General features: G+C 42.9%; 1 protein-coding gene across 1 annotated transcript in view; it reads right to left on the reverse strand.

The window, feature by feature from the left end:
- Positions 1-833: 833 nt before the first annotated feature.
- LURAP1L (leucine rich adaptor protein 1 like) overlaps positions 834-26,091 on the reverse strand; it is a 40,728-nt gene continuing 15,470 nt past the window's right edge. Inside the window, exon 2 of the mRNA XM_075851937.1 lies at positions 834-1,555. Coding sequence (XP_075708052.1) covers positions 1,178-1,555 — 378 coding nt within the window. The 3' untranslated portion in view covers positions 834-1,177. The remainder of the gene's footprint in view (positions 1,556-26,091) is intronic.

The raw sequence follows: 26,091 nt of genomic DNA on the forward strand, positions 1-26,091 counted from the left end.
CAAATGTATCAACATAGATCTGTCTAATGACCTATTCATACGTAGGACTGCAACTTTAACAAGGGGGCATCCACTATGTCTAGAGGAAAGAAGATTTCTCCTTCAACATTGAAAGGGATTCTTTACTCTGCCAGAAGAAGTTGTTATGGTGAATTCACAGAAGGAGTTCAAAAGGAGCCTGGATGTAATAATATTTGGCTCTGTTCATACTTCATGTTTTCCTTCGGTTGGTGGTTTACATCAGGAATATTCTCCGACGTATACCACCAACGGTAGGCTACGTACAGTGGCATACGTCGACAAACTCCCATTGTAAAAAAAAATGTATACTGCGCGGTTATATGTATATGTTTTTTTTTAACTAGATGACTCTATATAGGAAAGCGCAGCAGACTTTGCTTTCCTAAACAGCGGGAAAAAAAAAAGGTATGCCAACGTAGACTGGGCCAGCGTATGCCAAAAGGACACTGTTTTGGCATATGCTGAGTGCATGAAGGCCTAAGGACACGATCGGCCTATGAATAATTAAAAGCGAAGGGTTAACAAAGCCTTACATGGTAATACTGAGATGGGGATTGAAGTGATATATTTTCGGATTGCCATATTTGGAGCCAGAGAAGTTTATTTTCCCCTACTATGAGGACAATTACTTCCTTCCTCATAATGGTTATTTTGTCTTCCTCTGGCAGGGTAACTACTGGTTATTGCTAGTATTTCTGCAAAAGTACCAATTGAAAGATTTTTACATATTTATTTCTGTGTAATTAAGATCTTACTCCTCCGGTGACTGAGCATATGAGAAAACAACATATGAAGGACATATTGCTGAGTGACACTGTGCTTTATTTTGTTGAATAAAAGGTAGAAAAACACAAAGCAATTAACAATAGCATAGAAATTCATGGCAGTTTTGTGGTAATGCATAACCCTTTCCCTGATTTATTCTAAAAACAGATTATTAATATTGCAGTCTTCAATCAATAACATAAAATATGTAAAACGACAAGTTATTTAATAAATAGCAACTGAACATGTGTTGGAAAGAAAAAAAGGAGCAAAAACAACATATACAGTTCCTGTAAAACTTGTGCACACCTTATTTGTTTAATTTTTAACCTACTAGAATAATTAAGAAAATGCGTGGATTGTCCAATATGGACTAATATGATATGCTAGCCTATCTAAAACAGTAATACTCATCATACTGATGGTTGGAATCATTGCATAGTGGTTGATAGTCGTCACGGTTCTGTTGTACATCATTATATTGGTCAAAATCTGGGGTACAGTGTCCAGGGACAATGTCTGCTAGTGTATCCAAGTAACTGCCCACTGATATTTCATCCATTCCATCACTATAGCCGTGTAAACTGGTGTAGCTTCCTTGCAATGAACTATCCCGGCTCTCCAGTAAACTGCATAGGCTCCCACTCAGGCTGCTCCCTTGGCTGGTGACAATGTCCTTCTCCTCCATCATATACTTGATAGACTCAATGTTTTCATTGATGATCAGCAACTGTCTCATCAATTTCACATCAGTAGCTCGAAGATAGATCTGTTACGAAAGAAAAAGATGGTTAAATATATTTGGTTACCATGTTCAAGGACAAATTGTAACACAGCTCATAAGACAATGACAATGCAGTTACTGCAAAGAAAATTCATCAATTTATTTATATTGTGCAGCCATATTCTTCAGCACTAGATATAGAATAAAATCATAGGCCAGTCGGGCTCAAAATCTTGTCTGTCTATTACAAACATGGACACACACACTAGGGCCAGTTCCATATGAAGCAAAATAAAAAGTCTTTGTGTGATCAGGGCTTATCTCTAGTTAGAGTGGAAAGATACTACAAAAAGTGGCTTGTAAGCCATCTGATCCTGGAGCATCGACATATATCATGAACACCCATTGACTCCAAAAAGCACAGTGTAATTGTTGGTGGTGCTCAAAACTTCAACACCAGACAATCGCTATCACATGGGTGAAGCACGCATCAACAATGGCAGGAAACAAAAAGGCACAAGTAACTCACCAGTGGATGAGTGGAACTGAACACTGAAAGTAGTAGAAGATGGAGATGCATAAATGGAGTAAAGGGCAGATTAATAGCATGCAAGCAGTGACCAGAAGAATAGACAGTGGACAAGAATTGACAGCACTCACTGAGCCTATCTGAATACTATCCCACAGCAGGGTAAGATAACAGCTTGGCAGCAAACCAAACACACAGGAAAGGCAAACCAAACTACTGATCTCAGGATGCACATAAAACTACTATACAAAAACTAGATCTCTGAGAGGACCAACAGGTCCCACAGTACAAACATATAGACAAGAACATGGTCATCAACTAGAATCTAGAAAAAGTTTAGCACATGCCAGAAACAGTATAACCAGTACCTGAGTATTCCAGGCCTGAAGTATCTATATATAAGGCCGGATTTACACGAGCGTGTGCATTTTGCGCGTGCAAAAAAACGCTGCGTTTTGCACGCGCAAAAGGTACTTAACAGCAGTGTCATCACCATATGATGCGTGGCTGCGTGATTTTCGCGCAGCAGCCATCATTATGACACTCTGTTTATGTTTGTAAACAGAAAAGCACGTGGTGCTTTTCTGTTTTCATTCATACTTTTTACTGCTGTTGCGCGAATCACGCGCGTCACACGGAAGTGCTTCCATGTGCTGCGCGTGATCTTCACGCACCCATTGACTTCAATGGGTGCGTGATGCGCGAACAACGCACAAATATAGGACATGTCGTGAGTTTTACGCAGCGGACACACGCTGCGTGAAACTCACGGATAGTCTGCACGACCCCATAGACTAACATAGGTCCGTGCGAGGCGCGTGAAAATCACGCGCGTTGCACGGACGTATTACATGTTCATCTAAATAAGCCCTAAGCCCAAGAAAAGTACGCTGCCCTAATTAACCAGCCAAAGCCAAATGATGACCAAATCCAGACTCAGAATTGCCTAGCAACACCCAAACACAGAGATAACAGAAATCATTTATCAGCAGCAGTCCTGCTTCTGATCGGAACAGTAATTCGGCCATGTTCCCGTGATAACAGATGATCCCAGCCCCGGATTGCCCATCATCAACACCTATTTGGGGGAAATGACCGTTGGACAGGGGTTTCCAAAGTTAAAAAGATGATGAAATATATTTATTACAAAAAAGCCAAGTCGAAATATTAAAAAAACATGTCACACCATGTGTCTCTCCTACAGTTCACATATGTTCCAAATCATTGCTACGCCAAGCGCTTTTAATGTGGCTAACCACTCCTTCAGCAGTTATTTTACGTGTGCCAGATCATTAATTTCCCAGCTTTCCTATGTGCCAGACCACTCATATATATCTGTGGTCAATAAAACCTGCACTCACTGTTTTATGGAGTTATATCTATCCATACATGCTATATGAAGAATGACTAATCCCAGCAACAATTTAATGTGTATGGGGCAACCCGACAGTCCCTACACATCCGCTGTTGGGGGAAGTGTTTTCTTTGAAATATATTATATATATACACCGCATTCCAAATTATTATGCAAATGTTATTTTTCGCTGATTTTAATAAATAGTCGATGCAAATGACAGTCAGTATAATCTTCAAGCCATCAACCGTTGGAGTATAATGCAAATTTTATTGAACAAATCTCCTAATGATAACAGATTTTTTTTTAGGAGTAAAAAACTCAAAATGCACTGTTTCACATTATTAAGCACAACAGAGATCAAAACATTTTAAAGGTTGTAAAGAGAACTAAAATGGTAATTTGTTGAATTTGCAGCATCAGGAGGTCATATTTACAGAAATCAAAAGCTCTTTCAATCAAAAAAAACAACTTAACAGGCCAAGTTACATGTTAACATAGGTCCCCTTCTTTGATATCACCTTCACAATTCTTGCATCCCTTGAATTTGTGAGTATTTGGACAGTTTCTGCTTGAATATCTTTACAGGATGTCAGAATAGCCTCCCAGAGCTTCTGTTTTGATGTGAACTGCCTCCCACCGTCATAGATATTTTGCTTGAGGATGCTCCAAAGGTTCTCAATAGGGTTGAGGTCAGGGGAACATGGGGGCCACACCATGAGTTTCTCCTCTTTTATGCCCATAGCAGCCAATGACACAGAGGTATTCTTTGCAGCATGAGATGGTGCATTGTCATGCATGAAGATAATTTTGCTACGGAAGGCACGGTTCTTCTTTTTGTACCACGGAAGAAAGTGGTCAGTCATAAACCCTACGTACTTTGCAGAGGTCATTTTCACACCGTCAGGGACCCTAAAGTGGCCTACCAGCTCTCTCCCCATGATTCCAGCCCAAAACATGACTCCGCCACCTCCTTGCTGACGTCGCAGCCTTGTTGGGACATGGTGGCAATTCACCAACGATCCACTACTCCATCCATCTGGACCATCCAGGGTTGCACGGCACTCATCAGTAAACAACACGGTTTGAAAATTAGTCTTCATGTATTTCTGAGCCCACTGCAACCGTTACTGCTTGTGAGCATTGTCTAGGGGTGGCCGAATAATAGCTTTATGCACACTTGCAAACCTCTGGAGGATCCTACACCTTGAGGTTCGCGGGACTCAAGAGGCACCAGCGGCTTAAAATACCGGTTTTCTTTCCCATATTGCTTGAAACCTGTGGCCTGCTTAATAATGTGGAACATCCTTCTTAAAGGAACAGTGTCATCACAATTTTTTTTTTCATATGTTAAAGATGTTAGTGCTTTATTAAAAACGTTTATATTTATTTGTGTGTTTGTGTTTTACTTTTTCTTATTTTTACACTTTTTCTTCCCTATGGGGGCTGCCATTTTTTGTTCCATTTCTGTATGTGTCGATTAACGACACATACAGACATGGAATACGGCAGCCACAGTCCCATAGGGACTGCGAACGGCTCCCGTCCCATCCACTTCTGTGTACGCCGTCTGTGTGGGAACTGCGCATGCGCCGCTCCCACACAGTCCAATTTGAAATTGGCGCCGTCCGGCGCCATTTTCCTGTGGACCGGAAGTCGCGGCCGGACAGTAAGATTACTACTTCCGGTCGCGGCTTCCGGACTTGTGCACTTGGACCAGCGGCAGCAGACGGAGCGGACGGGCCGGAGGGAGCCGCGGCGGCAGGAGCAGGTAAGAGATTTCAATGTATGTTCGTGTTTGTGTACGTTTACTACTGTATGTAAACCTACTACACTGTGTGTTAGCTCAAAAAATGGCGACACACAGTGTAGGAGGTTAGACCGTTCAAACCCCTCGTTTATCCCGGCACTAGCCAGGATAAAGGAGGGGGGGATGCTGAGAGCTCACTAGAGCGAGGGCTTTTTACCCAATTTTGCAATGCTGCAATTTTGGGAATAGCTCCATCTAGTGACCAGCAATGGGAAATATTATAAATTAGAATCTCATTTATAATATTTCCTGACTCGTGAAAAAAAAAAAAAAAATGTGAACAATGTTTAATCACCTACACACTAAATGTTTAATTAAAAAAAAAAAACATGTTTTTCTGGCAACACATTCCCTTTAAGTAGTTTTCCTTTGATTGGGCACACCTGGCAAACTAATTATCACAGGTGTCTGAGACTGATTACAATGATCCAAAGAGCCCTAAGACACAATACCATCCATGAGTTTCATTGAAAAACTAATAATTAAATGTTTATGACACTTAAATCCAATGTGCATAATAATTTGGAACATGGTGTATACACACACACACACACACACACACACACACACACACACACACACCAAAGCCCTTTTCTCTTCTTCATATTCCTATATGTGTTGAATACTGCATTTATCATATGAAAACTTCTCTTTATTAAATGTAACATAACGCACTTGCTACTACCACTATCTGGTAAATCAGTAATTATGGATCCATCTAAGGGTATGTTCACACGGCTTAGCAAAATACGTCTGAAAATACGGAGCTGTTTTCAGGCGAAATGGAGTCAATGAAAAACACCTCCAAAAATGTCCCAAGAAGTGTCCTGCACTTCTTTTGACGAGCCGTCATTTTACGCGCCATATTTTGACAGTGACGCGTAAAATAAAGGCTCGTGGGAACAGAACATCGTAATTCCTATTGAAAGCAATGGGCAGATGTTTGTAGGCGTATTAGGGGCGTTATTTCAGGCGTAATTTGAGGCGTAAAACGCCCGAATTACGTCTGAAAATAGGCTGTGTGAACATACTATAACGTCTATGGCCACGGTCTGTCGTTCGATCGTTAACTTCGACGGCCGTGGCCATGGACATCTTACCTCGCTGCAGCGTCGCCCTCCTGTGAGGCGCCGGCACTCACTTCCGGACTACGAGTGTCTCTGGCGAGCACGCGCGCCCGTGCGTGTACGGCCTTAAAAGGGCCAGTGCGCGCATTTTTGCAGGAAATCTGCAATCTAGCCCAGGATGCCCTGGGCTATAAAAAGGGCTCTCTCCTCTTGCTCTTTGCCAGAGCGTTGTTTGTCGTGCTTATGGTCTCCCAGTGTCTTCCAGTTTCCCAGTGTACCTTGCTCCTGTATCCCGTATCCTGTTTCCGTGCTACCTAGTTCTAGTGCCGTGCTGTGCTACAGTCTACGCTTGATCTGCTACGCCTCACCTGACGACTTCCAGCCGCCTGATCCTGGACGTGCCTGTCTCGCTACTGCCTACGATTGCCTCAGGTACCCTCGCTGAACTAATTGAACTCTGTATCTGTTTGGCCAGCTGCCCAGTGGGTCCACACCCCGCATCGTGACACATACCCTCAGGGTAATCCGAATACACAAACCATCATAAAAGGTTAAAAATTAAATGGTTCAAATACGGCAAACATTATTAAAGCAGCACAATAGGAATTACAGCGCTTGTCTTCAAAGGCTTTCATTTCTTAGTAAATCCTACAGCTCTCCATTAAGAATATCCTAATTACAGTGAACTGATTTTGAATGTGGAGAAAATAGAAACAATTTATTTCCCAGAGTGGTTCTTAATGTACCTGATACATATAAATACCATCTGTACTTTTTTGCTTTGTAGCAGAGCTTAATTAACTTTTTCCAACGTTTCACCTCAGTTAATTAAAATCAACGCAATGCATATTAATTTTTCTGGCAGAGTTATGGAGTTATCCTTATAATTTGACCTATATTCCATCAATTTGTATCAGGATGCTATGGAGAATGGAAAACTAAAAATTAGTTTTTTCTTCTACAGCTCATTTTGAGGTGTAGATTTTAAAATGATCCCCAGAAAAGTAATATAAAATGGAAATAGAAAAAAGTTATAGAACTAAAATGTAATGTCCCCCATAGCAACCAATCAACATTTGTTTATATGCGGGGCATTTTATGAAGTATAGATATATAATTATTCCATTGGCAATTTTGATATATTCCTCTTACTGCTGTTGGCTATTATGTTAAGCACATATGGTTTTATGACAATATCCTTATCTTATTGTTTCCTGAAAAATAAGGGGTGGCAGTGGTGTCTGGTAGCCGCTTATCTCCTACCTTATTGGAATAATACGTCTATGGGAGACTTAGGGTATGTGCACACGCTAGCTGGCTTTTACGGCTGAAATGACAGACTGTTTTCAGGAGAAAACATCTGCCTCGTTTCAGCCGTAAAAGCTCCTCCTCGTATTATGCGAGGCGTCTTGAGCTGCTCTTCATTGAGTTCAATTAAGAACGGCTCAAATTACGTTGCAAAGAATTGCCCTGCACTTCTTTGCCGAGGCAGTCAATTTACGCGTCGTCGTTTGACAGCTGTCAAACGACGACGAGTAAATGACAGGTCGTCTGCACAATACGTCGGCAAACCCATTCAAATGAATGGGCAGATGTTTGCCGACGTATTGTAGCCCTATTTTCAGGCATAAAACGAGGCATAATACGCCTCGTTTACACCTGAAAATAGGTCGTGTGAACCCAGCCTTAGGGCTGACATTTGTTGCACGCCTATGGCCATCTGCATCTTGGTGGTTTGCAACATAACTTCCTTGGTCACAACTGGGGGGTAACTTGAGCTCTTCTTTTATTTAAATGTTACCTTTAAGGGTATGTTCACACGAGGGCGTCCGTAACAGCTGAAATTACGGGGATGTTTCCGCCTGAAAACATCCCCGTAATTTCAGCCGTAACGGCATGTGCAGGCGCGTCCATTACGGACATAATTGGCGCTGCTATTCATTGGAGTCAATGAATAACGGCTCCAATTACGGCCAAAGAAGTGACAGGTCACTTCTTTGACGCGGGCGTCTATTTACGCGCCGTCATTTGACAGCGGCGCGTAAATATACGCCTCGTGTGAACAGACAAACGTTTGCCCATTGCTTTCAATGGGCAGATGTTTGTCAACGCTATTGAGGCGCTATTTTCGGACGTAATTCAGGGGCAAAAACGCCCGAATTACGTCCGTAATTAGTGCGTGTGAACATACCCTAACTGTGCTTTCCCTACTCTGGCAGCCTGAGTAGATTGTTCGACATATGCAGTACTACCATTTTCAGACCATTTTTCCAATTCCTTTGAAAGAATGTCACTTCTACCAGGTTTTTATGTATACATATTGTGCAATAACAATCAACAATGTATCATTGTATAATTTGTTATTATTGGTTTGTTCTGTTACCGCAGCATCTGCTACTAGATTTGTCTTTTTATATTTACTAGGTCAGTAACCTAAGGGCCTGTTCACATAAGCATTGTCAGCCCGTTGAGGGGTTCCCATCGGAGCTTTCCGTCGAGGGAAACCCCTCAACGGATACGCAAACGGAAACCATAGCTTTCGTTTGCATCACCATTGATCTTAATGGCGACGGATACTTTGCTAATGGTCTCCGTTCATCACCGTTGTGAAAGGGCTCCGTTTTTTTTTTACGGAATCAATAGCGCAGTCGACTAATTAGGACAGGCCCTAATCCTTTCCACATTTCCCCATACATCACACACTCTATATTTTAGCTTTCCGTTTCTTACAGTACCCTGGCCTACCTATATGGTAAAAAAAAAGACATATGTCCCCAAGTTACCCATGTTGATCAAGAGGAAGGCAGAAGAACCTATATACATTTACATAAGCATTTATGTTATTCTGTTTCAGGAAACATCTAAGCCTCTTCTAAAGCGATCAGTTCCTGCGGCAGATTTTTCCAGAGCTTTCACAGCTCTAACAGCAAAGAAGCCTTTTCACCATTGGATACGGAATCTTTTTTCTTCCAGCCCTTGTCTTTTGAGCTTCTGTACCTCATATTCTAGATAATGCCACATTAATACTTTGAAAAGTGTAAGAATATGCCCCTGTCCCGTGAGTCCATGTATCTTTTAATACAGAAAAGCATCATGCTCTTCTGTGTCATGCTTTTCTTAGAAGCAGCAGATTAGCTATGCGTGCTGTAATTTAGTCTATGATCTACAAATACACCCAGCTCCTTTTCTACCCCCAAAGGACATATGGTGTATGCTGATTGTTAGTACCCAGATTCTCCTTGGAAGACTAGATTACACTAGAAAGCTTGGTGCCCTCTGCATGTACCAAAAGAGTGCTAACCCATGTTCAATATTTATAAATACGTTGAACAATAATGGTCCCAAGATGAAACTTTAGGGTAACACTCCTAACAGTGGATCAGAGTATGTATCATTGGTCACCACTTTCTAGTTTCAGTGTTGAAGCCAATAGTTTATACAATTGCTAACTCTACTTTCTAGACCAATAGATACTAATGTACCCGGGAGGTGTCTCAGTGTCAAATGTTTTTACAAAGTCTGACCTAACGTATACATAGAGGCCAGTCTATAAAAACAAACACACAACACACAGAACAAAACAAATTTGTTGGTCTTTCATAAAACTGCTTATATTATTTTCATATCACATATACCGCTATGTAGTCCCTTTACAGACCCTCAAATGTCTTTCCTATGATAAATGTTAAGCTTAGAAGTCTATAAATGACTTGTCAAAGACCCAAATTGAATTTTCCTAATCCATTGACATTGTTGTTAAAGAGTTTATAAATATTTTAAACGGGTACATAAAAAACTGAACTAAGCTCTTTGAGGACTTTTGGATGTAAGGCTGGATTCACACAGAGTTTTTTTGCAGGCGGAAAATCTGCCTCAAAATTCAGCTTGGAAGTTTGAGGCAGATTTTCTTCTGCCTGTATGCCGATTTTCACTGCATTTTTCGCCCGTGGCCATTGAGTAGCGAAATACGCTTTTTCTGCCTCCCATTGATGTCAATGGGAGGTCAGAGGCGTAACCGCGTGAAGATAGGGCATGTCCCTTCTTTTTCCGGCGAGACGTTTCTTTAGAGGGAAAAAAACGCCTCCGCCTCCTATTGAAATCAATGGGAGGCATTTTTGGCGAATTTTGCGGCGCGGTTTCTGCGTCAAAAAACTCAGTGTGAAAGGCTGCCTTCACACGATGTTCAGGAGATCTGCTCTTCACTAGGACTTTTTTATCAAAAGTAGGAACAAATACTAATACAAAGGAGGAAAATATTTCCAAATATTTCTTTAGCTAATGTTAACATCAACATCTTTATACAAGGAACTAGGCTTGGCGGTAGGAAAGCAATCCTTGGGTTACCAAGCATTACAACTTAAAAACTGTATCGGAGGATGCCAACAGGATCACTAGAAATGGACTAGACAATGGATCACAAAGACAAGGAATGCCCACTGAATAAACAGAGATGAATGCTAAACCACTAGATTTTCAAGAGTCATTACTAAAACGAGAAATGGATGCCTTTTGACAAGCACTTATATATATTCGAGAATTACACAGACAGTGGTAGACTTGTGCTACAGCTGCCTGATACTAAAAGTATAATATATATATATATATATATATATATATATATACAGGGTGGGCCATTTATATGGATACATCTAAATAAAATGGGAATGGTTGGTGATATTAACTTCCTGTTTGTGGCACATTAGTATATGGGAGGGGGGAAACTTTTCAAGCTGGGTGTTGACCATGGCGGCCATTTTGAAGTCGGCCATTTTGTATGCAACTTTAGTTTTTTCAATGGGAAGAGGGTCATGTGACACATCAAACTTATCGAGAATTTCACAAGAAAAACAATGGTGTGCTTGGTTTTAACGTTACTTTATTCTTTCATGAGTTATTTACAAGTTTCTGACCACTTATAAAATGTGTTCAAAGTGCTGCCCATTGTGTTGGATTGTCAATGCAACCCTCTTCTCCCACTCTTCACACACTGATAGCAACACCGCAGAAGAAATGCTAGCACAGGCTTCCAGTATCAGTAGTTTCAGTTGCTGCACATCTCGTATCTTCACAGCATAGACAATTGCCTTCAGATGACCCCAAAGATAAAAGTCTAAGGGGGTCAGATCGGGAGGCATTTCTTCTGCGGTGTTGCTATCAGTGTGTGAAGAGTGGGAGAAGAGGGTTGCATTGACAATCCAACACAATGGGCAGCACTTTGAACACATTTTATAAGTGGTCAGAAACTTGTAAATAACTCATGAACAAAAAAAGTAATGTTAAAACCAAGCACACCATTGTTTTTCTTGTGAAATTCTCGATAAGTTTGATGTGTCACATGACCCTCTTCCCATTGAAAAAACTAAAGTTGGATACAAAATGGCTGACTTCAAAATGGCCGCCATGGTCAACACCCAGCTTGAAAAGTTTCCCCCCTCCCATATATTAATGTGCCACAAACAGGAAGTTAATATCACTAACCATTCCCATTTTATTTAGGTGTATCCATATAAATGGCCCACCCTCTCTCTCTCTCTCTCTCTCTCTCTCTCTCTCTCTCTCTCTCTCTCTCTCTATATATATATATATATATATGCAAAGTCCTCAACCTTTTGTAGCTCACAAGCCACTTTAATAAGACTTTTATCCTAGTGTTGTTTTCTATAGATAAGGTCTATATCCTAGTGCCACATTTTAATAACAATATGACATGGTGGTACATTGGCTCAATAGTATTTTGATTTACCATTAACTGGAGAGCCATGTGCAAGGTGCCCAACAGCTACTTGTGGTTCCGAGCCATTGAAATATACTGAATAATTGCAGTTTATTCAAACTAAACTAATATATTACAATACCAAAAAACTGAAAAAAAAACACTCACTTTTTGATATTTCTTTTCATATTAGATTAATTTTCAGAATGTTTAGAAATACTGCAAAAAGTAGTCTTATAGAACAGAAACAAAATATTTTACCTCAAGGGAACAAACATGATATAAAAAGCTGCCTACAGAGCAAAAGAGCAAAGCATTGGCATTTGCAGCATAAACAATCAAATCCAAGTATCAGACAGTATTGTCCTGTACCAGGCAGCGTGCTCGAGTGCAAAAAATCACAGTCCTCCGACTGACACTTGTTGCGGACATTGTTGTGAGTGATTTGTTGTTATTACAGACTCATCTGAAGACACGGCTTATAAAGAGCTTTTTATTTTTGTACAGTTTACAGTTATGTCTGGCTCTAATCTACTTATTAGACTTGTTCTTCGAGTAATTTGACACAGACAATGTTATTTATCTTTGGTTTTAAATTCCGTTTTTCATGTCACTGAACTAAAGGAGGTGGCTGGTCTCTAATGTGCACACTCTGGGTTTTGATAAGGGTATTGCTGAAAATATTCACACACATTCTTTTGTATAAAACAGCTGTAGACTTAAAGAGGAAGTGTTTTTTAATTTTTTACATTATAAACACTTGAATTTTCTAGCCCAGCGAGACACACACAAAGTAAATATTGTTACAATCTAAAGTTGGACATAGTAATATTTTTGTTATTCTAATTTGACAAAACAACCCAAAACTTCTTCTGCAAAACAAAAACTTTCAACATACTTGCTTTTCAAAATGTTTTTAACCCCTTTGGCCTTGAGGACAAAGCTGATTTTTACAAATCACTGTGTATTCAATCAATGTGTCACTTTATGTGGTAATAACGTTGGAATGCTTTTATATATCCAAGTGATTCTGAGAATGTTTTCTCGTGACATATTGTACTTTAAATAAGTAAAAAAATGTGCTCAATAAATTAAATATTTATGTGTGAAAAACACCAAAATTTAGAGAAAATGTGCGAAAATTTGCATTTTTCTAAAATTTAAATGTATCTGCTTGTAAGACAGATAGTTATACCACACAAAATAGTTACTATTTCATATACCCCAAATGTCTACTTTATGTATGCATAGTTTTTTGAACATTCTTTGAATTTTTCTAGGACGTTACAAGACTTAGAACTTTAGCAGCAATTTCTCACATTTTCAAGAAAATTTCAATAGGCTATTTTTTCAGGGATCAGTTCAGTTCTGAAGTGGCTTTGAGGGCCTTCTATATTAGAAAGTCCCCATAAATCACCCCATTTTGAAAACTGCACCCCTAAGTATCCAAGTATTTTTTTGCCAAAGTTCATTTGTAATACAGTTTTTTCTGAAGGTTTTACCCAAGAAATGCAACTCAATATTTATTCCCCAGATTCTGCAGTTTTTAGAAATATCCCACATGTGGCCCTAGAGTGCTAATGGACTGATACACAAGCCTCAGAAGCAAAGGAGCACTTAGTGGATTTTGGGGCCTCCTTTATTTTAGAATATATTTTTGGCCACTATGTCAGGTTTGAAGAGGTCTTGTGGTGGCAAAATGTCATGCCCATGGCCGCGGGCCGTCAGGCTCACTCACTCACTTCCGCTTACCTCGGCCGGGTCCCGTAGGGTGCCCGCATACGCTCGTGCCCGCACTTAAAGGGCCAGTGCGCGAACCTGAGTTCAAGTCTAAATTAGCCCATGAGCACCCTGGACTATAAGAGGGACCCAGCTCCTTCCTGCCTTGCCTGAGCGTTGTTGTCTTACCTTAAGTTTGTCTTAGGAAATGGTCTCCTAGTGTTTTCCAGTTTCCAGTGTTTCCCGTTCCTGCTACCTGTAACCTGTATCCCATGCTATCCTGGTCAAGTGCCGTGTTGAGCTGAAGTCATGCTGTACTATATACCACGCCTGGCGCCTGCCTGCTGCCTAGTCCCAGCCGAGCCTGTCTTACTACTGTCCGAGCAACCACAAGTACACTATACGAACTATAGACTGTGACCTGTGCCCTGTTGGCCAGCTGCCGTACCGTCAAGGCGGTACGGCCCAGTGGGTCCATGTACCCAACGTGACGCAAAACAGTAAAAAAAAAAAAAAAGTGACCCCATTTTGGAAACTGCACCCCTCAAGGAATTTATCTAGGGGTATAGTTAGCATTTTGACCCCCCCAGTCTTTTTGCTAGATGTATTTGAATTAGTCTGTGAAGATGAAAAGTCTACTTTTTTACTGAAAAAACATAGAAATTTTGAATTTTTACAAGGAGTAAAGCAGAAAAAGCACCCCGACATTTGTAAAGCAATTTCTCCCTAGTATTGCTAAACCTCACATGTGGTCATACATTTTTTTATTAGAAATTAATTAACCCTTTCCGGACTGATCCATTTTTTGCTTTTTCTTTTTCGTTTTTCCCTCCCCGCTTTCCAAGAGCCATAACTTTTTTTTATTTTTCCATCTGTAGAGTGTTGTGAGGGCTTTTTTCTTGTGGGAGGAGTTGTAGTTTCTATTGACACCATTTAAAGTACCATTTAATGTACTGGGAAACTGAAAATAAAATTATTTGCAGGCAGAAATTGGAAAAAACTGAGATTCCTCCATTGTTTTTGGGTTTTGTTTTTAATGCTTTCACCGTGCAGTAAAATCTACAAATTTATATATATTTTTTAAATATTTTACTACTTTTACAAAGTAAAAACTATTTGTTAAAAAAAAAATCACCACATTCCAAGAGGCATAACTTTTTTTTTATTTTTTGGTCGATTGAGAAGCGTGAGGGCTTATTTTTTGCGGGATGAGCTGTAGTTTTTACTGGTACAGATTTTTGGTACATACAACCTTTTGAGCACTTTTTATAAATTTTTTGAGTTAAGGTGACCAAAAAAACTGTGATTTTGGTGTTTTAAATTCTTTAATTTTTACGTCGTTCACCATGTAAATTAAATAATGGTATATTGTAATAGTTCAGACTTTTACGGAAGCAGCAATACCAATGTTGTGTATTTTTTACATTACTTTGGGCGAAAAAAATGGGAAAAGGTTTTTTTTTTTTGACTATTGATTTATTTAATTATTTTCACTAATAATAACTTTAATTTACTTTTTTTTTTATTTATTTGTTTTAAACATTTTATTAGTCCCCCTAGGAGACTTGAACCAGCGATCATTAGATCGCTGGTACAATACACTGCAATACTAATGTATTAATTCACTGTAAAAAAACAAATTTCTTGTAGGCTTCCCTTGAAGCTAGAGCAAAATTCACTGAGTTTTGTATCTCAAAGGATGTATTGTACAGTGAAGGAAATAAGTATTTGATCCCTTTCTGTTTTTGTAAGTTTGCCCACTGTCAAAGACATGAACAGTCTAGAATTTTTAGGCTAGGTTAATTTTACCAGTGAGAGATAGATTATATTTTAAAAAAAAACAGAAAATCACATTGTCAAAATTATATATATTTATTTGCATTGTGCACAGAGAAATAAGTATTTGATCCCTTTGGCAAACAAGACTTAATACTTGGTGGCGAAACCCTTGTTGGCAAGCACAGCAGTTAGACGTTTTTTGTAGTTGATGATGAGGTTTGCACACATGTTAGATGGAATTTTGGCCCACTCCTCTTTGCAGATCATCTGTAAATCATTAAGATTTCGAGGCTGTCGCTTGGCAACTCGGATCTTCAGCTCCCTCCATAAGTTTTAGATGGGATTAAGGTCTGGAGACTGGCTAGGCCACTCCATGACCTTAATGTGCTTCTGTTAGGGATCTGCCAGGTACTTCATCTAGCTACACTCCTGGGATTAATCAATCCACACCTGAGGCCAGACCTGTTCGACTGACACCTTCTCCCACCAACCAGGGTGGCAGGCTCAGGAGTGGGAGAGCCTATCGCGGCCTGGTCTCTCGGAGTTAGCTCCGCCCCTTGCCCTTTATTACCTGCCCTGTGCTCTCCCTCAGTGCTTGTAATTCTTTTGGATTCCTGGCCCCACTGCTGCTTGCTCCAGCCTGCTTCTGCCGTGCTTCTGCCTTGCTGCAGTTCTGCTTGACCTGCTTTGCTTGCCCTGGCTTGCTTCTGTCTCCGTGTCCGCTCGGGTGTACTCACTTCGTCCTGGTCCTGACTGTTCGTTCGCCGCCCCGTTTCCTCGTGGCGTTCCGTGGCTACTGCCCCTTCCCTTGCGTGTTCCCTGTTTGTCTTCCTGTGCACTTAGCCAGCGTAGGGACCGCCGCCCAGTTGTACCTCGTCGCCTAGGGCGGGTCGTTGCAAGTAGGCAGGGACAGGGCGGTGGGTAGATTAGGGCTCACTTTCCCTTCACCTCCTTCCTGCCATTACATAATTACAAGCCCTTACCTAGTCTACCATTTCTCCTACGCTGACGCTTTCATGGACCCCCTTGAGACCCTGACCCAGCAGATGCAGGGCCTCTCCCTACAGGTCCAGGCCCTGGCCCAAAGGGTCAATCAGGGTGACGCTGCTTTAGTAGTACCCCTCACCTCACCTCTAGAACCCGACCTCAAGTTACCTGACCGGTTTTCAGGGGACCGTAAGACGTTTCTCTCCTTCCGGGAGAGTTGCAGACTGTATTTCCGCCTAAAGCCCCACTCCTCAGGTTCCGAGAACCAGCGGGTGGGTATCATCATATCCCGACTCCAGGAAGGGCCCCAAGAGTGGGCCTTCTCCTTGGCTCCTGACGCCCCTGAACTTTCCTCTGTTGATCGTTTTTTCTCTGCCCTCGGACTCATTTACGACGAGACTGACAGGACTGCTTTAGCCGAGAGTCAGCTGGTGACCTTACGTCAGGGTAGAAGACCGGTTGAGGAATACTGTTCTGATTTTAGGAAGTGGTGCGTAGCTTCTCAGTGGAACGATCCGGCCCTAAGGTGCCAGTTTAGGTTAGGATTATCTGACACCCTGAAGGATCTGCTGGTTAGCTACCCCTCGCCTGACTCCCTTGACCAGGTTATGGCCCTAGCAGTACGACTTGACCGACGTCTCAGGGAACGTCAGCTAGAACGCTTCAGTGTGCTCCCCTCTGACTTTTCTGCGATTCCCCCCGAGGTCCCGTCTCCTCGCCCCTCCACGGAGGACTCGGAGGTACCTATGCAACTCGGGGCCTCCATGTCCCCTCGACAACGTAGGGAGTTTCGCAGAATGAATGGTCTCTGCTTCTACTGTGGGGACGACAAGCATCTACTGAACACCTGTCCCAGGCGCAAGAATAAGAAGCCGGAAAACTTCCGCGCCTAAGTGATCATCGGGGAGGTCACTTGGGCGCACAGGTATTTCCCGTTAATGTGAAACGCAATAAAATTTTGCTTCCCTTTCAGGTCTCGTTTGCTGGCCGGTCTGCCACGGGCAGTGCTTTCGTGGATTCTGGCTCATCTGCTAATATCATGTCTGTGGAATTTGCTATGTCTCTAAAGATGCCTTGTATTGATTTACCTTATCCTATCCCTGTAGTAGGAATCGACTCAACACCCCTTGCTAATGGTTATTTTACTCAGCATACTCCTGTTTTTGAACTCCTGGTTGGCTCCATGCATTTGGAGCAGTGCTCTGTACTGGTGATGCAGGGATTATCGTCTGATCTGGTTTTAGGCCTTCCCTGGTTGCAGTTGCATAATCCCACATTTGATTGGAATACTGGGGATCTCACCAAATGGGGTAATGAATGTCTGATGTCATGTCTTTCTGTTAACTCTATTTCTCCCCGGGAGGAGGTAAACACACTTCCTGAGTTTGTTCAGGACTTCGCCGATGTGTTTTCTAAGGAGGCCTCCGAGGTGTTGCCCCCCCATAGAGATTACGATTGCGCTATCGATTTGGTGCCTGGTGCCAAGCTTCCTAAGGGTAGGATATTTAATCTTTCATGTCCTGAACGTGAAGCGATGAGGGTGTATATCCAAGAATGCCTGGCCAAGGGTTTCATTCGCCCCTCGACTTCTCCTGTAGGTGCTGGCTTCTTCTTCGTGGGGAAGAAGGATGGTGGTCTTAGGCCGTGCATTGATTATCGTAACCTGAATAAGGTCACCGTAAGGAACCAGTACCCACTTCCTTTGATTCCGGATCTTTTTAATCAGGTTCAGGGAGCCCAATGGTTTTCTAAGTTCGATCTACGGGGGGCATATAACCTTATCCGCATCAAAGAGGGGGATGAGTGGAAAACTGCGTTCAACACACCCGAGGGTCATTTCGAATACCTGGTCATGCCCTTTGGGTTGTGTAATGCCCCTGCTGTCTTCCAGAATTTTATTAATGAAATCCTGAGAGAGTACCTGGGTAATTTTCTTGTTGTGTACCTTGATGACATACTGGTGTTTTCCAAGGACTGGTCCTCCCACGTGGAGCATGTCAGGAAGGTGCTCCAGGTCCTTCGGGAGAATAATCTGTTTGCTAAGACTGAAAAATGTGTCTTTGGGGTACAGGAGATACCATTTTTAGGGCAAATCCTCACTCCTCATGAATTCCGCATGGACCCTGCCAAGGTTCAAGCTGTGGCGGAATGGGTCCAACCTGCCTCCCTTAAGGCGTTACAGTGTTTTTTAGGGTTCGCCAACTATTACAGGAGATTTATTGCCAACTTCTCGGTCGTCGCTAAGCCTCTTACGGACCTTACCCGCAAGGGTGCCGATGTCCTCCATTGGCCCCCTGAGGCCGTCCAGGCCTTTGAGACTCTCAAGAAGTGCTTTATCTCGGCCCCTGTGCTGATTCAGCCCAACCAAGAGGAGCCATTTATTGTGGAGGTTGACGCTTCCGAGGTGGGAGTGGGGGCCGTCCTGTCCCAGGGTACCAGCTCCCTCACCCATCTCCGCCCCTGTGCTTACTTCTCTAGGAAGTTTTCGCCCACGGAGAGTAACTATGATATTGGCAACCGCGAACTTCTAGCCATTAAATGGGCTTTTGAGGAGTGGCGGCACTTCCTGGAGGGGGCCAGACACCAGGTAACGGTCCTTACGGATCACAAGAATCTGGTTTTCCTAGAATCGGCCCGGAGGCTTAATCCTAGACAAGCTCGGTGGGCACTATTCTTTACCAGATTTAATTTCTTGGTTACCTATAGGGCTGGGTCCAAGAATATTAAGGCTGACGCTCTGTCACGTAGTTTCATGGCCAATCCTCCTTCCGAGAAGGATCCCGCTTGTATTTTACCCCCTGGTATAATCGTCTCTGCCACGGATTCTGATTTAGCTTCTGATATCGCGGCTGATCAGGGTGCAGCTCCCGGGAACGTCCCTGGGGACAAACTGTTTGTTCCCCTGCAATACCGGCTGAGGGTACTCAGGGAAAACCATGACTCCGCTCTATCTGGTCATCCTGGCATCTTGGGCACCAAACACCTCATTACCAGAAACTATTGGTGGCCTGGGTTGCCTAAAGATGTTAGGGCTTACGTCGCCGCTTGTGAGGTTTGCGCTAGGTCCAAAACCCCTAGGTCCCGACCTGCGGGCCTACTACGTTCCTTGCCCATTCCCCAGAGACCTTGGACCCATATCTCCATGGATTTTATCACCGATTTGCCTCCATCTCAGGGCAAGTCGGTGGTGTGGGTGGTAGTCGACCGCTTCAGCAAGATGTGCCACTTTGTGCCCCTTAAGAAGCTACCTAACGCCAAGACGTTAGCTTCTTTGTTTGTGAAACACATCCTGCGTCTCCATGGGGCCCCAGTCAATATCGTTTCTGACAGAGGGGTACAATTTGTTTCCTTATTTTGGAGAGCTTTTTGTAAAAAGTTGGAGATTGATCTGTCCTTCTCCTCCGCCTTCCATCCCGAAACCAATGGCCAAACGGAAAGGACCAACCAATCCCTGGAACAATATTTAAGGTGTTTCATCTCTGACTGTCAATTCGATTGGGTCTCATTCCTTCCCCTTGCTGAATTTTCCCTGAATAACCGGGTCAGTAACTCGTCAGGGGTCTCCCCGTTTTTCTGTAATTTCGGGTTTAACCCTAGGTTCTCCTCCGTCTCCCCTGGTTGTTCCAATAATCCTGAGGTAGAGGAGGTTCATCGGGAACTGTGCACTGTCTGGGCCCAGGTTCAGAAGAACCTAGAGGCGTCCCAGAGCGCACAAAAGATTCAGGCGGATAGTAGACGTTCTGCTAACCCCCGGTTTGTCGTCGGGGATTTGGTCTGGTTGTCGTCCAGGAACTTGCGCCTTAAGGTCCCGTCCAGGAAGTTTGCTCCCCGATTTATTGGACCTTATAAGATCATTGAAGTCCTCAACCCTGTATCCTTCCGTCTGGAGCTCCCCCCATCCTTTCGCATACATGACGTCTTCCATGCCTCCCTCCTTAAACGCTGCTCCCCGTCCTGGTCCCCCTCGAGGATACCTCCTGCTCCCGTTCTCACCCCTGAGGGGGTGGAATTCGAGGTGGCCAAGATTATGGACAGTAGGATGGTCCAGGGCTCCCTCCAGTACCTGGTCCATTGGAGAGGATACGGGCCGGAGGAGAGGACTTGGGTACCTGCCCGTGATGTTCACGCTGGGGTATTGATCAGGAGGTTCCACCTCCTCTTCCCCACTAAACCGGGTCCCCTTAGTAAGGGTCCGGTGGCCCCTCATAAAAGGGGGAGTACTGTTAGGGATCTGCCAGGTACTTCATCTAGCTACACTCCTGGGATTAATCAATCCACACCTGAGGCCAGACCTGTTCGACTGACACCTTCTCCCACCAACCAGGGTGGCAGGCTCAGGAGTGGGAGAGCCTATCGCGGCCTGGTCTCTCGGAGTTAGCTCCGCCCCTTGCCCTTTATTACCTGCCCTGTGCTCTCCCTCAGTGCTTGTAATTCTTTTGGATTCCTGGCCCCACTGCTGCTTGCTCCAGCCTGCTTCTGCCGTGCTTCTGCCTTGCTGCAGTTCTGCTTGACCTGCTTTGCTTGCCCTGGCTTGCTTCTGTCTCCGTGTCCGCTCGGGTGTACTCACTTCGTCCTGGTCCTGACTGTTCGTTCGCCGCCCCGTTTCCTCGTGGCGTTCCGTGGCTACTGCCCCTTCCCTTGCGTGTTCCCTGTTTGTCTTCCTGTGCACTTAGCCAGCGTAGGGACCGCCGCCCAGTTGTACCTCGTCGCCTAGGGCGGGTCGTTGCAAGTAGGCAGGGACAGGGCGGTGGGTAGATTAGGGCTCACTTTCCCTTCACCTCCTTCCTGCCATTACAGCTTCTTTTTGAGCCACTGCTTTGTTGCCTTGGCTGTATGTTTCGGGTCATTGTCGTGCTGGAAGACCCAGCCACGAGCCATTTTTAATGTCCTGGTGGAGGGAAAGAGGTTATCACTCAGGATTTGACGGTACATGGCTCCATCCATTCTCCCATTGAAGCGGTGAAGTAGTCCTGTGCCCTTAGCAGAGAAACACCCCCAAAACATAATGTTTCCACCTCCATGCTTGACAGTGGGGACTGTGTTCTTTGGGTCATAGGCAGCATTTCTCTTCCTCCAAACACGGCGAGTTGAGTTAATGCCAAAGAGCTAAATTTTAGTCTCATCTGACCACAGCACCTTCTCCCAATCACTCTCAGAATCATCCAGATGTTCATTTGCAAACTTCAGATGGGCCTGTACATGTGCCTTCTTGAGCAGGGGGACCTTGCGGGCACTGCAGGATTTTAATCCATTACGGCGTAATGTGTTACCAATGGTTTTCTTGGTGACTGTGGTCCCAGCTGCCTTGAGATCATTAACAAGTTCCCCCCGTGTAGTTTTCGGCTGAGCTCTCACCTTCCTCAGGATCAAGGATACCCCACGAGGTGAGATTTTGCATGGAGCCCCAGATCGATGTCGATTGACAGTCATTTTGTATGTCTTCCATTTTCTTACTATTTCACCAACAGTTGTCTCCTTCTCACCCAGCGTCTTACTTATGGTTTTGTAGCCCATTCCAGCCTTGTGCAGGTCTATGATCTTGTCCCTGACATCCTTAGAAAGCTCTTTGGTCTTGCGCATGTTGTAGAGGTTAGAGTCAGACTGATTAATTGAGTCTGTGGACAGTAGTCTTTTATACATGTGACCATGTAAGACAGCTGTCTTTAATGCAGGCACCAAGTTGATTTGGAGCGTGTAACTGGTCTGGAGGAGGCTGAACTCTTAATGGTTGGTAAGGGATCAAATACTTATTTCTCTGTGCACAATGCAAATAAATATATATAATCTTGACTATGTGATTTTCTTTTTTTTTTTTTATATAATCTATCTCTCACTGGTAAAATTAACCTAGCCTAAAAATTCTAGACTGTTCATGACTGACAGTGGGCAAACTTACAAAATCAGCAAGGGATCAAATACTTATTTCCTTCACTGTATATATTACCATCTAAATGTGGTTACATTTGTTACATTGTTTTGTCATTTTAGCATAAATGAATTATGGCAACAATCTGCCTTATTTTACTAGTGCCTGTAAACTTTACATTTACACCATTAGATGTAGTGCGGTAGATAAGGAATACAGATACTACCTATGCGGATGCAATGATCTCTATATAATATTTATATTTTTTCCTCCTCCCAGTTTTTATTCTTATTTTTTTAGATTTTCATATTTTCCTTTTTCACCTTTTTAATATTTCTATTTTGATATTATTATTATATTCTTGATATTTTTTATATATATATTGTTTTTTATTATTAGGTGAACTTATGTCAGTGTAGTGGATATATCTGTTTCTTCCACTCCGTTTCTCATGCTTGTCAATCAGAGGTAACTGAGATCAGGAAGTATAACACTTCTGCATTCAGGCAGTGTTATCCCTGTCTACCTTCTATCAGCCCTTCTGATGCTTATCCTCAGAGGTGGCTGAGCTCAGGAAATATAACACTGCTGCATTCAGGCAGTGTTATCCCTATCTACCTACTTCCAGCACTATGCGTTTCTTTACTAAAGAGGCTCTGTCACCAGATTTTGCAACTCCTATCTGCTATTGCAGCAGATCGGCGCTGCAATGTAGATTACAGTAACGTTTTTATTTTTAAAGAACGAGCATTTTTGGCCAAGTTATGACCATTTTTGTATTTATGTAAATGAGACTTGCTAAAGTCCAACTGGGCGTGTTTAACGTAAAAGTCCAACTGGGCGTGTATTATGTGCGTACATCGGGGCGTTTTTACTTCTTTTACTAGCTGGGCGTTCTGACGAGAAGTATCATCCACTTCTGTTCAGAACGCCCAGCTTCTGGCAGTGCAGACACACAGCGTGTTCTCGAGAGATCACGCTGTGTCGTCACTCACTTCCTGCCCCAGGTCCTGCATCGTGTCGGACGAGCGAGGACACATCGGCACCAGAGGCTACAGTTGATTCTGCAGCAGCATCGGCGTTTGCAGGTAAGTCGATGTAGCTACTTACCTGAAAACGCTGATGCTGCTGCAGAATCAACTGTAGCCTCTGGTGCCGATGTGGCCGACACGATGCAGGACCTGGGGCAGGAAGTGAGTGACGTCACAGCGTGATCTCTCGAGAACACGCTGTGTGTCTGCACTGCCAGAAGCTGGGTGTTAACGAACAGAAGTGGATGATGCTGATTCGTCAGCATCATACACTCCCATTCCTAACGCCCAGCTAGTAAAAGAAGTAAAAACGCCCCGATGTACGCACATAATACACGCCCAGTTGTACTTTTACTTTAAACACGCCCAGTTGTACTTTTGCAAGCCTCATTTGCATAAATACAAAAATGGTCATAACTTGGCCAAAAATGCTCGTTTTTTAAAAATAAAAACGTTAATGTAATCTACATTGCAGCGCCTATCTGCTGCAATAGCAGATAGGGGTTGCAAAATCTGGTGACAGAGCCTCTTAAGTTATTTCTCTGCTGTAAATCGTCAGGGGCTTGATGAGTCAGAATGTTATAGCTTCTAGCATTCTAGAAGTGCAATGTACTGAAACAATGTGGCGTGGATTAACAATGCCAGCCAATGTAAACTAATGTATTACTAATGTATTGCAGTATGAAATCATTTTTACAGGCTCCTGTAACAGCGCGATCGCTGTTCCTGTCCGTTAGTCCGGGCGTCAGCTGTAATACACAGCTGACACCCACAGTGTATGGCACGGGCACAGCACGTGAGCCCACTCCATACATCACCCCCCGCACCACGACGTCATAATAAGTCGTGGTGCGCGAAGGGGTTAATGCGCAGCAGATGGTGCGGAGTGAAAAATGTTTCACTGATATGCCATTTTACTCTTTTTTTTTTGCGGTGTTCACCGTGCGGGAAAAAGAATATTACAGTTTTATGGTCTGGGTCGTTACGAACGCGGTGATATCAAATATGTGTACTTTTTTTAACGTGTTATTTTTTTCCCTCAAATAAAAGACTTTTTAAAGGAAAAAAAGCATTTTTTGTTTTTGTAACTTCTAACTTTTAGGTTTACACATTTATAAAATTTTTATTACTTTTTTTTTTGAAGACTTGCAGCTCTTATCGCTACTATAATACATTACACTACCTACGTAGTGTAATGTATTCTAACTGTCATTGTGACGTTACAGTAACTCTGACAGGTAGCCTATAAGGACCAGCCTCTGGCTGGTCCTCATAGGTTTTCATACATGGCAGCCCGGGGGCCATTGTTTGGCCTCCGGTTGCCAGGGCAACCATCGGCAGCCCCCACGATTTCATGTGGGGGTTGCCGATCTGCTCTAAAGTCCTTAAATGCGGCAATCGACCGCCGCATCTAAGGGGTTAATTGTCCAAATCAGTGGCGATGGGCCGCTGACTGGCAACAGGGAATGCAGGGCAGACACCCTGCACAGTTAACCGCCGCTGCAGTGTAGCACCGCGCGGCGGTTAACTGCCAAAGTCCAGACGTAACTGCACATCAAGGTGCGCAAAGTTACTGCTAACCTTGACGTGCAGTTATGTCAAGGTGTGGGAAGGGGTTAATAATCGTTTATTCTTATTTGTTTATGTAAGATTGTTTAATTCGATTTCATGTATGTTCTCTCCTTCTCATATAAAAAATGGAAGACTTTTGGCTGGAAATGACTTATGCTTGAAAAGTTGCGGATGAGGCTGGTGACACCTGACAAAAGATATGTGAGCCAATGAACAAGATAATGGGAAGAACCAGAGCGGACACCAAGAGGTTATTGTTCAGCTGTTGAAAGGACTTTTCTTTGTATGAAACTTCATGTCCGTAATTATCTAGATATTACGTTAGTCCAAGAGTATGTTACCATAGCCTGGGAAGAATGTAACCTGAAAGCATAACACTGCGGAATCAAGCATGAAAATCGGTGTGCTATCAAAACAAGATCTGGTCTTAACATTGTGGATGTAAGTGATCTGGTTTCACTGGAGAACCACAATAAAGCTGTTATGTTCCACAAAGGGATATATTAAAAAGGCAGACGTACCTCTAGGACAGTGAGTCACATAGTAAAACAAGAAAAATATGTAATCAAAGTAGAACCCACAAAGAATGTGTTTGTAGTCGTGTGCACACATACATCCAGTGCTATAGTAGGAAGAAATTATAGAATGTGGTATATGATTATATTAGGACATGTAAAAGACACTTCAAAAAAATCCAGGTTTATTATGCTTTTTGATGTCAGGTTATAACAGGGCACATGTGTCAAAGCATAAAAACTATGACTCGTTTCATCATCGTCAGTTCTTTTCTATCGCCTGTATGTATTTCTACACATGGGAATTAGTAGTTAGTAGTGTTCGTAGACCAAACAACCCTCCTCATCATTGTAAAGTTGGCCATACATAATGCAATATTTTGGCCTGAGGTAATGAGGAGGTTCTGAATCAAGTGCTTGATATCACACAAGATGTTCCAACATGCTTGAAAATCTTGATAAAAGAAATGGACAGCGCTGTGGGGATCTAAGATTGAGACATGTAGACAATCGCTGATCAATAAAAATATATATATTAAAAAAATTATTTTTTTAGGCATTTATACATACATTTAAGAAAATGCCCTCAAAAGGTTTATATAGCGCTGTCCTGAATAATAGGGTTAAAGAGAACCGGTT

The sequence above is a fragment of the Rhinoderma darwinii genome, chromosome 1, assembly GCF_050947455.1.
Source record: "Rhinoderma darwinii isolate aRhiDar2 chromosome 1, aRhiDar2.hap1, whole genome shotgun sequence".
Lineage (NCBI taxonomy): Eukaryota > Metazoa > Chordata > Amphibia > Anura > Rhinodermatidae > Rhinoderma > Rhinoderma darwinii.